Genomic DNA, 13908 nt, shown 5'->3' on the forward strand with positions numbered 1-13908 from the left:
GATATTCAGGGGTTTGCAATGGCAATAAAAGTTAATAAAATTCGCTTTCGAAATTTAACAAAGCTATTGTTGAAGAAGTGGAATTCTTATGAACATGTGGCGGTAGTTTTTAAAAATATGGCTAGCTTTATTACGGATCTTAATTCAAAGGTGTTGATGAACACTGATGAGTGACTGGTCGATCGGTCGGTCGATCGATCTGGGTCGTCAAAACCCTACTACCACTGTGCATAGCACTTGATTTGGAAATTAACAAAGATGACAAGAATTGTATTTTGTCAACATGCACTCTCATTATTCGATTTCTTTTTGCACTCCATCCCATAGAATACCATTCCCTGCACTATAACGAACATCTGAGGGATTTTCCAAAACCTTGCCATATTGGTAGCACAATAGGACATCAACTGTGTCAACAATAGAACATCAACCGCGTAGGCCTATGTAAACCGAATTCCTTTTATGTGCTGGGGATTCCCACAAATTTCAAATAAAGCGTAAATATGATGTGTTCTTTCTGATAACCTTATCGACCCAATTATCAATATGCGAGTTGAAGCATACAATCAGCCAGCTGCACGAGTTTTTAATGGTTCATGAAGTAATGCATGACAAAGTAGCCGTCGCCTCAACAAAGTTTGTCCAAGAGAGGTGATTTTCGGCGAAGGACTATACTTCGGGTTTATCATGTTCGATCTTTGACCCTGTTGTTCAATCTTGCCTGCCATCTTACATGGCCTGCAAATTATGCCTTAAAAATAGAAGAGACACTAAGTATTCTCAGCACTCAGCTGAAGGAATGTGACATTTTATTTCCTTATCCCCCTCAGGAAGCTATTTTGTACTAAAAATTGAAGTTACTTCAGTAACCTCGTCCAGTGAAATAGTAGAGTTACATGGAACCATGAAATACGAAGTTAACGCACAACTTGACAACTTTGAGTACGTGTTCATCCAATGGGAGCTTATAATCCATGATGAGTGCGCGTGTGATAAAGTTATTTACAAACTGCATAGAACAATCACATGAGACGCTATAACTGCTGCAACAGTGCACCTACACGCAAATTCCTCGGCTTGACGCGCGTGCTTTTGGCAAACCACGGCACCCTATTGGTCGAAGAGGCGTGTCACGCGCGCGTACCACCTGTGCACGAGCGTTGTTCCACAGCATTAAGGACGTCAAATAATGGTTACAGAATTACACCGTACACAACATATCCGCCATTATCCACTTGTGTGCGAGTTGTTAATAACAACAATAGCGGCAGTTTTTAACAGAAAATGGCCTCCGATTAATTCGTTGGATGCGTGACTTTTGAAATGAAATTTTATTACAAAATAAAGGTAAATAGGAAGCACTTATGCAACAAAGTGAAAAAAGTGATCTCGTACAAAATGATTGCTTCCATCGGATTATCAAGTCATATGTTATCTCTTTTCAGCAGTGTATGTGATTTGCAAGATCTCAAAACCCGACAGTCAAATCATCTTAAAATACTTTACTGCTTTTTGAAGAGTCTAAACTAGCAGGTAAATTTGAAGCAAGATATGGGACGGAGAGAACCCCCCTCCCGGCCTTTGTGTTGATTATTGTTTGATCGGAATCTCGGGAAAATCTTTACAGACGTCTAGGGGGATGTGTTTGATAGCAATAGTTTAGAGTGTGTATAGGTATTTGACAGGTAAGGGGGGTACCCCTTATATCTTGCCTGGTATAAACAGGTAATGTACAAACTGCCAACACACCTTCGATAAGCCTAAAATCATTAGACAGATACACAACCGTAACTAACAGTATAAATTAGAATTTGGAATGGTTTAGTTGAAAGAATCTTTATGAAACTGTGGAACTTTTTCTCACGTGATTGTACAACTAGGGGTGTTAAGTTAGCTGTGTGAGAGTTGGAGGCTTTTACGACACCAACAAACAAGCTTGGTGTACGACTAATTAAGAACTTACGAACTGTCTCGTCAAATGAAGACCATGTTTACGAACTTGGAATTGCATGCTTATCTTCAAAATTCCCTTGGTCGCCTTAGGAAACAGTCTAGTTTCTAGAATACATTTATTTGTAATGTAATCTTTGAAATATTGACAGGTACGTTTCTAAACGACTAATCATTTCAGTAAAGTTTTATATGAATTGTAAAAAAATACTTACAGCTATTAAAACAATGTATAATTATAACACAGGAAATTAAAACTGCCGTGTAAATGACATGAAGGTGCATATAAAAAATTATCACAGGGAAAGAGGAACGCCCTACGTCTAAAATTAAAATATAAATATAGATATGTAAAACTGACGAAAAAGAATGAAGTACTATATGAAAAGTGTGTGTATACAATGCACTAGACACATTCAAAATGTAAATGAAATTAATTAATGAAGTGATTCACTGAAAATGAAAATCTCTGGTGCTCACCAAACATGAAACATTAATCATGATGACAACTCCAATTTCTGTTTTTTGTCGAGTCATTTTTTATTCTAATCTACATTTTTCTTCTTTACTCGGAAGAGTTGGGCAATTCAATGTAAAACTGCATCAATCAGTAATTTCAACTGTGTACTTACAATGCGCTATAAAAAATGCTGACGAGTCTAGAGAGAGCAGACCACTTCTTCAAGTTTGCAGATTCTATCACAAGTAGCCAAGTTAATGTTGGTCAGTCTTGGCGTTCTTAAAACAGTGTATTTTTAAGGAGAATCGTAATTGTGGATAACATGAAGTTAACTTGACGAGTGGTGGCGCTGTTACAGCCATCCCCTGAGCAACAACAGAATTTGTGTTCCTCATTTTCTTCTGAGCAGTCGTCTGTTCCGCCAGCTAAGAGGTCACAGTCCTCCTTCGAAGCGCACAAGCGAGTCACCACAAAGCCGTCTTTTTGTTTCTAGTATGTAAGAAGACACAAAGGACGAAATTATACTGGGACATAGATAGACATTAGCACACGCTAGAGAATCATGGAATAAGCAGTTTGGATGAATACCCAGAATGGATCGAGATAAGTTTGCGCTAACCTTACATACTTAGTGTGGACTTGTGAACATAAGATGTACACAAGATGCAGGAAAGGAATACGTTAAGTGGACTTAGACATGTCCACAGGACGTTTCCCCTTCTCTGAAAAGAAGATTAGAGGCATTTTGGGGTAGGGGTTATTCGTTGTAAAAGGAAGAGGGATAGTCAAGGAAACTTTGTACAAAAAGTCAGCTGAAAATCGTTTTCCCAGTTCACAAAAACGAGTATTTGCACTGAGCTTTCTGAACTGCACGAAAAGAAAGGAATGTCCACACTAGGTATGTAAGGTATAAGTGTGTGTATATGTGTTTGTGGGGGGGTCTTTCTTTTTTCAGGGGACAAAACTTCGCATACGGTTTTATGCCTTTCTTAATTTAGGGGCTGAATCTTTCACGCTGCTTGCACTTGCGTGGCGAATGGGGAAAAATGCCACAGAAATGGGGCTTCCTTCATGAAGTTTAAAACGCCAAAGAGGAAGGGGTAGTTCTGCTCTATTTTGTGGACTTAATAGCTTCAGAAATATGTCATGTACATTATACTGCTATATATTGCCATTTCCCTAGTCCTTTCACCAGTTGAGTAACTGACTCAATCCCTCCCCACAGACTCAGAACGAAATTTTACAGAATATCATCGTGACTTATTAGCAATGGCAGCCACTTGACCTATACTGCCAGAGTATCGTCAGGTTACTCTAACACACTAATAGTTTATGACGACTGATCTCGGTTCCTTAGCCTTGAACCAAGAAAAAATCAGGATCAAAATGTTTTTGGCCACTTTTGTCTAGTGGGGACGAAAGTGTATTTTCCTTAAATTTTTTTTTACTTTAGGTAATTTTATTGAGATTTCCTTTCATGCTTCTGGAAGGAACATGGTGAAATAACTTTTCTATAAAATCGCCCTGTTTTCATTTCATTGTTAGATTGGATTTATACAGCATTTTGCATACATATCAGTATATCAATCGTCGACGTTAGTATGTAACTTGAAATAAAAGAGATGGACTCACCAAGGCAAGCAAGAACAATGACGCTCGTCAGCCAACACTGCATCGTAATTTATGACCAAACTATCCACGGCTTACTGAAACCCTCAATCCTTCTACTGTAGCTGCAACAGTTCTGGTAAACAATAATAATTACAACTTCAACGGACCGTGTTAACTTTATTTTGTAGGGAAGCAGCCTTCAAGGTACAACACAAAAGAATAACCTCTCCGTCGTTACTAACATAAATAAACGTGGAATGAATGAGGAGGTTACGTATTAAAAAAATTAAGAGGGAAAAAGTAGGGGATTTTTCTGGGGTGTACTCTGGGCCGTGTCATTGTCACATGCTGTGGCAATATTTGATTCTGATATTTGATAATGATTCTATTGTTTTCTTTTACTGCGAGTAGATAGCATCGGCTTCCTCTACGTGTGCAGCGTTAAACGAGTTTAATATTAGTTGAACATTGATCGTCTAGAAGAGAGGCGATTGATCCATGCACAACTGTGTATAAATACCAATATTGCTGTCAAAGGTACACTCGTTAGTGTTAAACAAGTGTTAATGGTTTAATGTTTTTTATGCGTCTTCCTGATAACACTTTTTGAACGTGTTGCAGTGTTAATAATCCAAAGCTAAACACGTTGTGTATTTTGTTACGTGTCGACAAAATGACACATTTGCCTGTTCATAACAAGACACAAAAATATGTTTTCCCAATGGGAACACTTCAGGAAAAACCGAAACGCGTTTATTTCCCCCAAAAGGTGTTTTAAGTCGAAACGGTTATGAAATAGACACCACCGACTCCATAACTCGCCTCGAAGAAGCACCCCCTTATTGGTCTAAAAAGTCGGGTTGGCCAGGAGTATTCATTTTATTGGTAGTGATGTGAGAGCAACGCTTGCACTTCCTAGTCTTTCGTAAACCAGCAAGGGGCACTCAGTACTAACAGAAGTAGCGCCCTCTCTTGGTCCAGTCCGAGGCCAATTGGCGTCCGTTTTACAATGCTCCTGGCAGAGTTTCATCTGGTATTTTGTTAGTCTCAAAAGTGGACGATGAGGGCGTATTTTCCAGTCTGTTATGTCCACATTCAATATATGTATACAGCTATCTTCCATTAACGTAGCTCCTGAAAATAAAATATAACAGTGTTAAGTTATATTTGCCGCCCCATTGTTTCTGTCATACAGCAAGCTTTTTATTGCTTGACCAATATTTGTAATGATACCAAAAGTTTCAGTTTTACTGAATCAGTAATCATTACAAACAGCGTCTGGCTGAGTTCGGGCGGCTTGTTCTCGTAGGCTCACGAACAGCTGGATTTGTTGTCCGTGAGTCGGCCGCTCAAACGTACGACCGGTTATCGCGACTAGTTATTAATAGAGCACTTTGCAATATGCGGCGTCCTTGTACATTCTACGAGAGTTCATGTTCGGATAACTGGACCAACTTCTTTTCCATTAAAAAATCATTTCTGTCATGGAAAATTATTAATGTTAATTTTGCAAAACTGTGCATCGTCGCCAGCTTTGTACTTAGCCTTCTCGATAGTTTTTGCGGCTTTTCAAAAATCAAATCTCACGAGCTGTACGAGCTCGAGAACTGGAAACCCGCGTCAAGAACGGGCCGCCCGAATTCGACAAGTCTGAGTACCACTAGCCATTTTGAGCAGAACCACCTCCGCATCGATTAAAAGAAAACAACGTTTGTTGGGAATGTTTTTTTTTGGGGGGGTGGTAACTGTAACGCATGAGTGCAGTGGGTTGGGGACGTTTACCACAATGCACGATCCCCATCCCATGCGTCCCCCGTATTTATGCCTCAAACAGGACTAAGAGAGGGGGAAATTTCCCTAGCAATGGGGGCTGCACTTCGCTGCCTGGCAAACGACTACGAAATGCACGTGTTAGGGTCGCTTCGCTACACACAAAATGAACACTTGTGTCTAACAAAGATCCATGGCGGCTAAAACTTTAAATCTACATTTTACATTGCATTTTATTCTGTTTATACATTCGATGGACACTGCCTAGGTAATTGACATTCACACTCCATGTTTTGAAATGTCATCCTGTCACGTATATATCTTCGATATTTTCAAGTTTTCGGTTTAGTCTACCGTATTTTCTTTACAAACACACATGTGCGAAATTACATGTTGGGCCTTTGATCTTGGAGAATTTTAACGGGACCTGATTGACAGGAGGAGGTTATTAATGGGTCATTATACGGGCACGTACAGGTACCCTGCCGAAGGGTTTAGTAAACATAAACTCATCTCACTTGTCATCAAGCTGCTGGTTGTAAAGTTCCATTGTTACTCTCGTGATTCACTATGGATGACGAGGAGTCGCCCAGACCAGTTGATCACATGAAGACTACCACAGCGATTGTGAAGCCACTCCCAGATCCCACGCGTCCAAAGTCCCGGTTTGTATGTCCTCACCTAACGGCACATGTACTCTAATTATTTTACTTAGTGAGTCATTCTTGCCTTGGCGAGCATGACTGGACCGTCTATCGCGTTGCTTGGTGCTGCAATGGAGGCACGGATCGTTACATTATGCCTGTACAACCATTCCACCAATTATGGTTGGTATTTGGCGCATCAAAGAACCAAAATAAACATTGTGAAAGACCGAGACGAAAAAAAATCCCCCGAGAGGAACTGTTATTTAGCAAAATTGACTTAGCGCTCAACTGTTCTGTGTATGGTCGATTTGAAAAGGGGCACGGTATCACGGAAATCACATGAGGAACCAGAACAGTGTATGCAATAATGACGTTCTCGTGCTGGAATTTTTGGGATAGGGGGGCTTGCCCGACTGTGGAAATTGGAGGGGGGCTGCCATCATCCTAGGGGACGATGTTCATGATACAAATGTACAGGTGTATTACAGAGTATCCCCTTAGTGGCGGGGGGGGGGGGTAACTCAGTTTGTGCACCTGTGCGGTACAATGTCCAAATTATGGCCAAATCATATTTATATTACAAATGACTCATAAATCAAATTCCCTTGCCATTTTTCTGAGTAAAAGAGATGGAAACCTTCTCAGGCCAGCCTGTGTGTGTCATTTTGCGTGATCACAGAATTTCTTTCCACATGGCCAGAATCAGGTTGGGGCGCTGGAGATCAGTAAACTACCTGCTGAGCGCCAGGCAGAAGGCTCCTAACACGCTGAAAATTATAAGAAGTAGTGACTCAGTGGCCTAGGAGAGGGGAGAGGGTATTTTCTTCATAAACATGTAGCAGACACGTGGCAGTAGGGAGTCTGTGTACAAACATATGGGAGCGTAGGTTTGGCCCCGCCCTGTTTCAGTGACTGCTCAGATGACTCCATCAGTGAAACCCCCTCTAAAAGTAGCATCAGGGATAGTTTGAAGAAGTCAAGGGAATTGAATTAAGTCATCTAGACTATCTAGATTATCAAATCATGGAGTCAATCGGGAATATTTATGTACACGTTTGGTTGAAAGACTCAATGAGTGACAGTTGTCCCCGTAAATATATTGTGAGGGTTGTAATGACAGGCATGAGAAAGATACCTAAATGGCGTAGTGATGTCGTAATGACCGAGTGACATACTGCAGATTGGCTCACAACTAGTTTGTTGATCGTTTCTTGTTGTTTGTCGTGACCTTTGTTCCATTTCTTGTTACCTTATAAGTTTGTGATTTCTACAAATAAGCACCCATGTGTGCAGAAAAATAGTCGTGCTATAACTGTGACGTTAATATATTACGGCATGATGCAATACCGTGGGCAAACTTCTGCTGAAAAATTCTGCGTTAACCGTTAAAGCACTAAATCCTTAGTTACAGCGTATACGCATGCACACAAGCCAAAATTCCTCGCTAACCAGTGAAATACGTTCGCCGTAAGTGCAGAATTTTCTGCTCCAGTAAGCGCCGATTTTTTGCTTGCAGTTAGCAGTGCCATGAAATTCGGCCCTAATCTAAGCTGTAATTGTTTGCTATAATTTAAAGACACGGGCTTACTTGCGATCGAAGAGTTCGGGGAGTTTCAAGTTTGCTAAGGATAAGCAACTTTACCCCTTGCCTATATTTCACGAAGCCGTGCAATCCATGATGATTCTTCTGGTGTGTCACTTGATTTTAACTATTTATTGAAATAGCTAAATAACAAAAGCAACTGGATGTCCTTATCGTGTTCCTTTCATAACTGCCTCCAAGACAGTTAATGCAAGGCCTTTGTCAGGACGAGCAGAGCAGTCACGACCAAATAGCTGATGCTGGTTGTCGTAGCGCCGTTGCATCCGTCTGTGGTGCAGCAGCAAATGTAATTGCCAACTGTATCGTCGCCGCAAACATTAATCCCACCAGATACAGTACAAACGGGCTTCAAAGTGCACAGACGGTTGACGAAGTCGCCATATTTAGTTTTCTAGTACGAGGAAAGACAATCCGAATAAATATCAGTAGCAAAATTGTTGTTGGGGGACTTTTGAAAAAGACCGAGGAATCAATTTACATCGGGACTGGTTTTGTGAAAATAACTACAGGAATTTCACACTTAGGGCCTCTTCCTTGTCTATTTGTATGTAGCAATTTTGCAGAAATTCCTTCAACATGTATTCAAATAAAATTGACGGTTTTCCTTTCATGTTTCCCTTTCTCAACTGCAGAATCGAATTTTGAACAATGTGTTTTAGTTGTTGATTCAATCCTCAAAGAACCGGACTATTTTGACCCATGTCCCGGTTGCGGGGTTGGTTCCTCTCCTTTAATACCTCAGCTGTGCCACTTTTGAGTTTTTTGTACTTGGTGTGCACATTTTATAAAGGCACTCCTTCTCGTTATCAAAGGGAAGTTGAAAGTTAACCATAAATATACGTATGGTTTGATGTTACAGTCATATAAAGTTCAAGGCTACACGTGTGCCAGCCTGCGCGCATTTGATTTTGTGGAAGCACAAGGTTAGCTGGTTGTAATGACCTTGGATGGAACCGTGATAATGATTTACATGGAAAAGGGCAAAGAACCATTACTTAGGAAAATAGACAAGAGTAAACTTTTCAGTGACGTTACACCAGAGACTTTCGTTTTGAAAAAGTCCCAAATTGCAATTGTTACTTTGTAGCGGGTAAATTTTAATGGTAAACAGTATCCCAATTTCAGCCAATGTTCGACAGGTTTCTTTCAACATTAGTGTCATTTTCTTACCATGCAAACTTCTCCCGATTGGCAGTCGGTGAGCAAATTCTTATGTGCCACCTTGTCAAACGGGTCGTTGCAGTTGTTGTTGAGAGACGTACACTGATAGCAATTCAATGCCGCAATTCCATCGACTGGACAGTAATTGACACAAGAACAGAAATGACAGTAACGTTTTCCCCGATTCGCTCTTTGTCAAGTTAAACCATGAGCGTAAATCGCGGTGGATGGGGGTAATGTATCCCCCTTTTTGAGGTAGGTGGGCTTTTGCATCATCACCCACTTTGTTGCGGTGAGTAAAAATATTAATGCGGAGAGTAAAGAATTTTCAAGACTTCTAACGACTTATCTGCATTCAACATCACTCAAAAACGGAAGACAATTTTAAAAGCCATACATGTGCCATTCTCGATGCGTATTACATATGTACATTGAAATCATAAACATTGACTGTTATAAGAGTCAAACGGTGTCCCCCCCCCACTTTTCAAATGTCCATGGCCGACACGATATCATTCCACCTTTCCCGTCTACCACCCCGACTCTCCCTTTTCTGACACCAATTGACGGCGCTGCATCACGGTCTTGTTTTCCTAAAAGTGGCTGCTTGGCCTTCTAGGGCACAAGTACAAAAACAAATTCCGGAATTTCAAGAATTCCACGTAGCTATTAGAATCCCTATTAATACACGTTGTAATTAATACTAAATGAAAATAACTTTCTAAATGAAAAAGAAGTACCAAAAGCTCCTATTTTTGCAAACTTTATAGCTGCCCATAGAAATTTTAGGCAAAATGTGATTGGTCTTTGTTCAGCCATGGGTATGCCAGAAATAGGTATGACATTTTAGGATCTCATAAATTGACTATCAAACACGACGCATAAGCAAAACACTAGAATTGCATCTGGTATTTGACGTGCTACGAGTGCATTAATGGTAGACAAATTGAGAATCTAAAACAATTTTTTAATACAGGCGTAGTTGTTGAAATAGTTGTTTGAGATTATCATCTTACCAAGGCAAACAAGGACACAGACGAACATCAAAGTCCACTTCATGGTTGGTAAAGAAACGTTGCTGCTGAACACCCGACTCTACTGACAATGTATGCAAGAATAAGGTTAGTGTATACCAGCATAATGGTTTGCGCAAAAAACAGCATCAGTAATATCCAATAGTATAAAAAAACTAATAGAAAATCTAATAGAATATACAAATTAAAAAAAAATCCTATTTGTTTCTCGTCTTAGCGGGATTTTCAGTGCTCTGTAAAAAGACTTTATAATTGTGATTTTTCCTGTGCTCATGAGGTTGTTTTATGTAAGCCAGTCTCCTTTCGTGTGGTTTTATATCAAAAACAATTTAATTAGATTTTAGGGGAAAAAACAAAGCTAGAGAACGTGAGAGAAAATTATCAAAACCACCCCCCTGTACGTTTTCAATGGCCCGCCCACACTTCTTGCTGCCAAGGCCATTTGTGCGCATGCGCGCATACTAATGAATTTACTAGTAAAAAAAGTCAATAGGTGATGTTGACTGGTCACCTCAGCATTAAAGGTGACTGTACACACTGAAAATAGAGTCCATGGTCGAGGAATGCAATGAACCTTGGAGTAATGAGCGAAGTAAAAAAAAAACAAAAAGGGGTCTTTGTTGTCGAGCGGGTGTAGATCAGAGAAGTTGATTTGTCATTTTGATACAATTCTCCAAAAGGCATAAAAACAAATATTAGAGGTTTTCCAGACGTTTTGAAAAACAGGTTGTGCTGAGAAAATTGGGAGCCATTTGTTTGAAGGGATTTGGCTAATTTATCTTGTTTCCTTCCCGACTGGAGGCGTTGGAATATGCCCCATACCTCAACTCCGTACGGCGGCCACTTGAGTTGCGGGTCTGGAAACTACAGATTGGCAGCACGTGTGCGTAGGTAATGCGTGTCTGTGAACGTACGTGTTTGATCGTGTAAAAATGCTACTGGTACAATACGTGTACATCTGGATACACAATGCCATGACGGTGACCGTATGCGTTGCCGCTACATCCGGATATCGTATGTAACGCAGGAAAAAACAACAACAACAACACAGAATCTGTCAGGAAATGAGGCTCACTCTGCCTATTATGCTACTTGCTGGCTCTGGTCATTTATGTGCATGCCCACTTCCGTGAGTTTAAACGTGCACATGTACTGTACTGTATACTAATGCATGTGCGCGGCGTTGTCATGGCATATTATTTACACAAGACAGCGCAGGTCTGCGGGTCACAGTGGTAAGGATAAACCTCCAGCTTACGATGGGCAAGGGCAGATTGTATCCCAATAGCGTGTGGTGCACTTGTAGTTAAGCACCTACCAAAACAGTAAAACTTGACACACTTTATGGCTCAAAAACATGCCAAACGTTACCTTCTGAGTTTCTAAACAAAAACTCTCCTGGCCCAGATCTGTCAATTTCTTTCAGATTTGCCACGAGTTTTGATTTTTTTTCTGTAATGCAAGAAAATATGCAAGCAGGTTCAGTAATCAAATCATATTTTTATTTATTACATTTTTAGCAATAGCAACAGGCTACTTTTTGAATAACTTGAAAGTGAAACACGTGCACAAGGCTCCGTACACGCATGCGCACAACATGTTTTTCTTAGTTCTTCGGAGGAATGACCATCTGTTAATCAATGACAGTTGTCACATAATATGAAGCGTAGTGTTTCCTTATGCAGGCTCAAGTCAGCCTGGTACCAGTTAATTTATATCCAGGATATCAGAGAAGAATTTAACCACTAACATGATATCCAGCATCGTTTTTGCCGTCTGGGGTTATTTCAAAATTAGCTAATTTTAAATAAAACAATCGCAAACGGTCTCTGATGATCTTTAGAGCTGACAAGTAATAATTGTGCGCTATGTATTTTGTAATGACAGGCCAGTGCGTACTACTTAGAATCACTTTACTAAAATACCCCTTCAGCTTTGAAGAAATCATGTTAAAGAATTCTACAAACTCATATGCTATATCTGCTATAATTGAAACATTATCGATTATCCTTTTTCACTTCGTGAAAACACCGACGACATACGGGGATACAAAAACTTATTTTTGGCAGGCAGTGAAGTTAGCCCCGCTCAGAAATGAACATAAATGACCATGTTTTGGGTACCGTTTTGCTATGGGACATTGTTGCAGCATTTCGGGAGTTAAATCAATGGAATGTAACAGTTCTTCAGTTCGAATGTCTGAGTTTAGTTCCTCCATGGTCACGGCCACATGTTGTGCAGTTTACAGCTTCTGTCGTTAGTACTGTTAAATATTTCCGGCAATGGAACCAACATTTCCGTAAATAAAGAACCCTGGCAACTGTACCTCGTGTGCCGGTAAGCTGAATAACGCACAGTGATGTGCACATTGTGAAACGTGTGTATGAAATTGTGGGCCGTTGTTACGACCCTGCCACAAATCTGGGAGCCTAACGATAACTTAAGTGTAAATTGTAAGTTCTTCCACATTTCCTTCATCATTTGCCAACGCCCCAGTTACTTTATCAAACCTAGGACCGTCCGGGTACACTTCATTAATTTGCATTTGTTGGGCTGTAGAACAAATTCCGTATTTCTGATTTGACAATTCAGGTAAAAGTGAGATGTGGACCACGAAAATGGAATATCAGCAGCGCAGTGCAGTGCGACCAATGAGTCACTTGCGGTGCTTTCATTCATTGCATTTCCACACTGTATGCTCTGCTTTGTTGTAATTCTCACAACCAAAGAAGGAAGACCAGCAAGCTGACGTCGGCTCACGACAGATAACTGCACAAGAAGTGTTTCTGTAACTATTATTTGCAAACAAACCAAAACATTTTACCTGAGCGACAGGGTAGCTTCTGTGTTGACGGATACCGTAGACGCAATAGCTAACGCCTGCAATGCAGCGTCAACAAATACTTACAGCGTGCGACTGGACAAAAAACTACGTGAGTGGGGCGGTATAATTCAATACATTAACATAATAAAATGTACGGAGCTCCGGAAGTGACTTCTGACTTGTTGAGATCCGGGAAAGTTGTATCTCAGGATGGCATCATAGTACAGGCAAAATGAGGGCATCCTGGGTTAATTCATATGTGATGAGGGCCGTACGATAATCTGCCTTGAGCAGAAGCTCCCCTCATCGGTCAAAAAGAGCAATGCTGGTTGGAGTTGTTCATTTTGCTGGTAACGGTTTGGTTGGTTCGGCTGGTTTTGCCTGTAACTCATAGTGAACCAGCGAAGTACAGGTCCGGCCAAAGGAGCCTTCGTTGCTAGGAAAATTGCGACCTACCTTGTTCCAGCTAGAAACTCCCATGTCACAAATTGATGGGAAATCAACATTAGGGGATAAGATGACAACATCTTGAAAATAAAATGGCAGCTTCCTGAGAAATGTGTCTTGAGATGACGACAGAGTAGGATACCATCATCATCCGATTCATTATCTAAGGAGCCAACATCCCATCTTCAGGATGATATCTCATGTAAATAATATCCCTTTGACGTCATTCAGAGGAACGTATCTTTGAATGTCGTCATCTAATTTAGAAATGTTTCTATCCTTTGGCATAAAGATGTCGATTTTTAGGGTTGCCATTCTGCAATACGTGGACCCCAGGCCCGGAACAAATCAGCATGGATTAGATTATACCTTCAATATGCCGACATTATGGGATAACGACT

At 40.5% G+C, this 13908-nt stretch overlaps 1 protein-coding gene across 3 annotated transcripts; it reads right to left on the reverse strand.

The window, feature by feature from the left end:
• Positions 1–5998: 5998 nt before the first annotated feature.
• On the reverse strand, positions 5999–13208 carry LOC147795655 (uncharacterized). Of its 3 annotated transcripts, none has more exons than XM_087131426.1 (5): positions 13061–13208; positions 11608–11688; positions 10219–10297; positions 9212–9336; positions 5999–8432 (listed from the first exon to the last, which is right to left on the reverse strand). In XM_087131426.1, the coding sequence occupies exons 3-5, from the start codon at positions 10259–10261 to the stop codon at positions 8226–8228; spliced, it is 375 nt and encodes a 124-aa protein (XP_086987552.1). In that variant the 5' UTR covers positions 10262–10297; positions 11608–11688; positions 13061–13208; the 3' UTR covers positions 5999–8225. The 3 variants fall into 3 exon arrangements, with proteins under 3 accessions (XP_086987552.1, XP_086987553.1, XP_086987554.1); XM_087131427.1 differs by having other exon boundaries at positions 10219–10300; XM_087131428.1 differs by lacking the exon at positions 11608–11688 and having other exon boundaries at positions 13061–13179.
• Between the last annotated feature and the right edge of the window lie 700 nt (positions 13209–13908).

Source organism: Acanthaster planci, linkage group LG21, assembly GCF_054643075.1.
Source record: "Acanthaster planci isolate LZ-2023a linkage group LG21, COTS_SCS, whole genome shotgun sequence".
Classification (NCBI taxonomy): domain Eukaryota; kingdom Metazoa; phylum Echinodermata; class Asteroidea; order Valvatida; family Acanthasteridae; genus Acanthaster; species Acanthaster planci.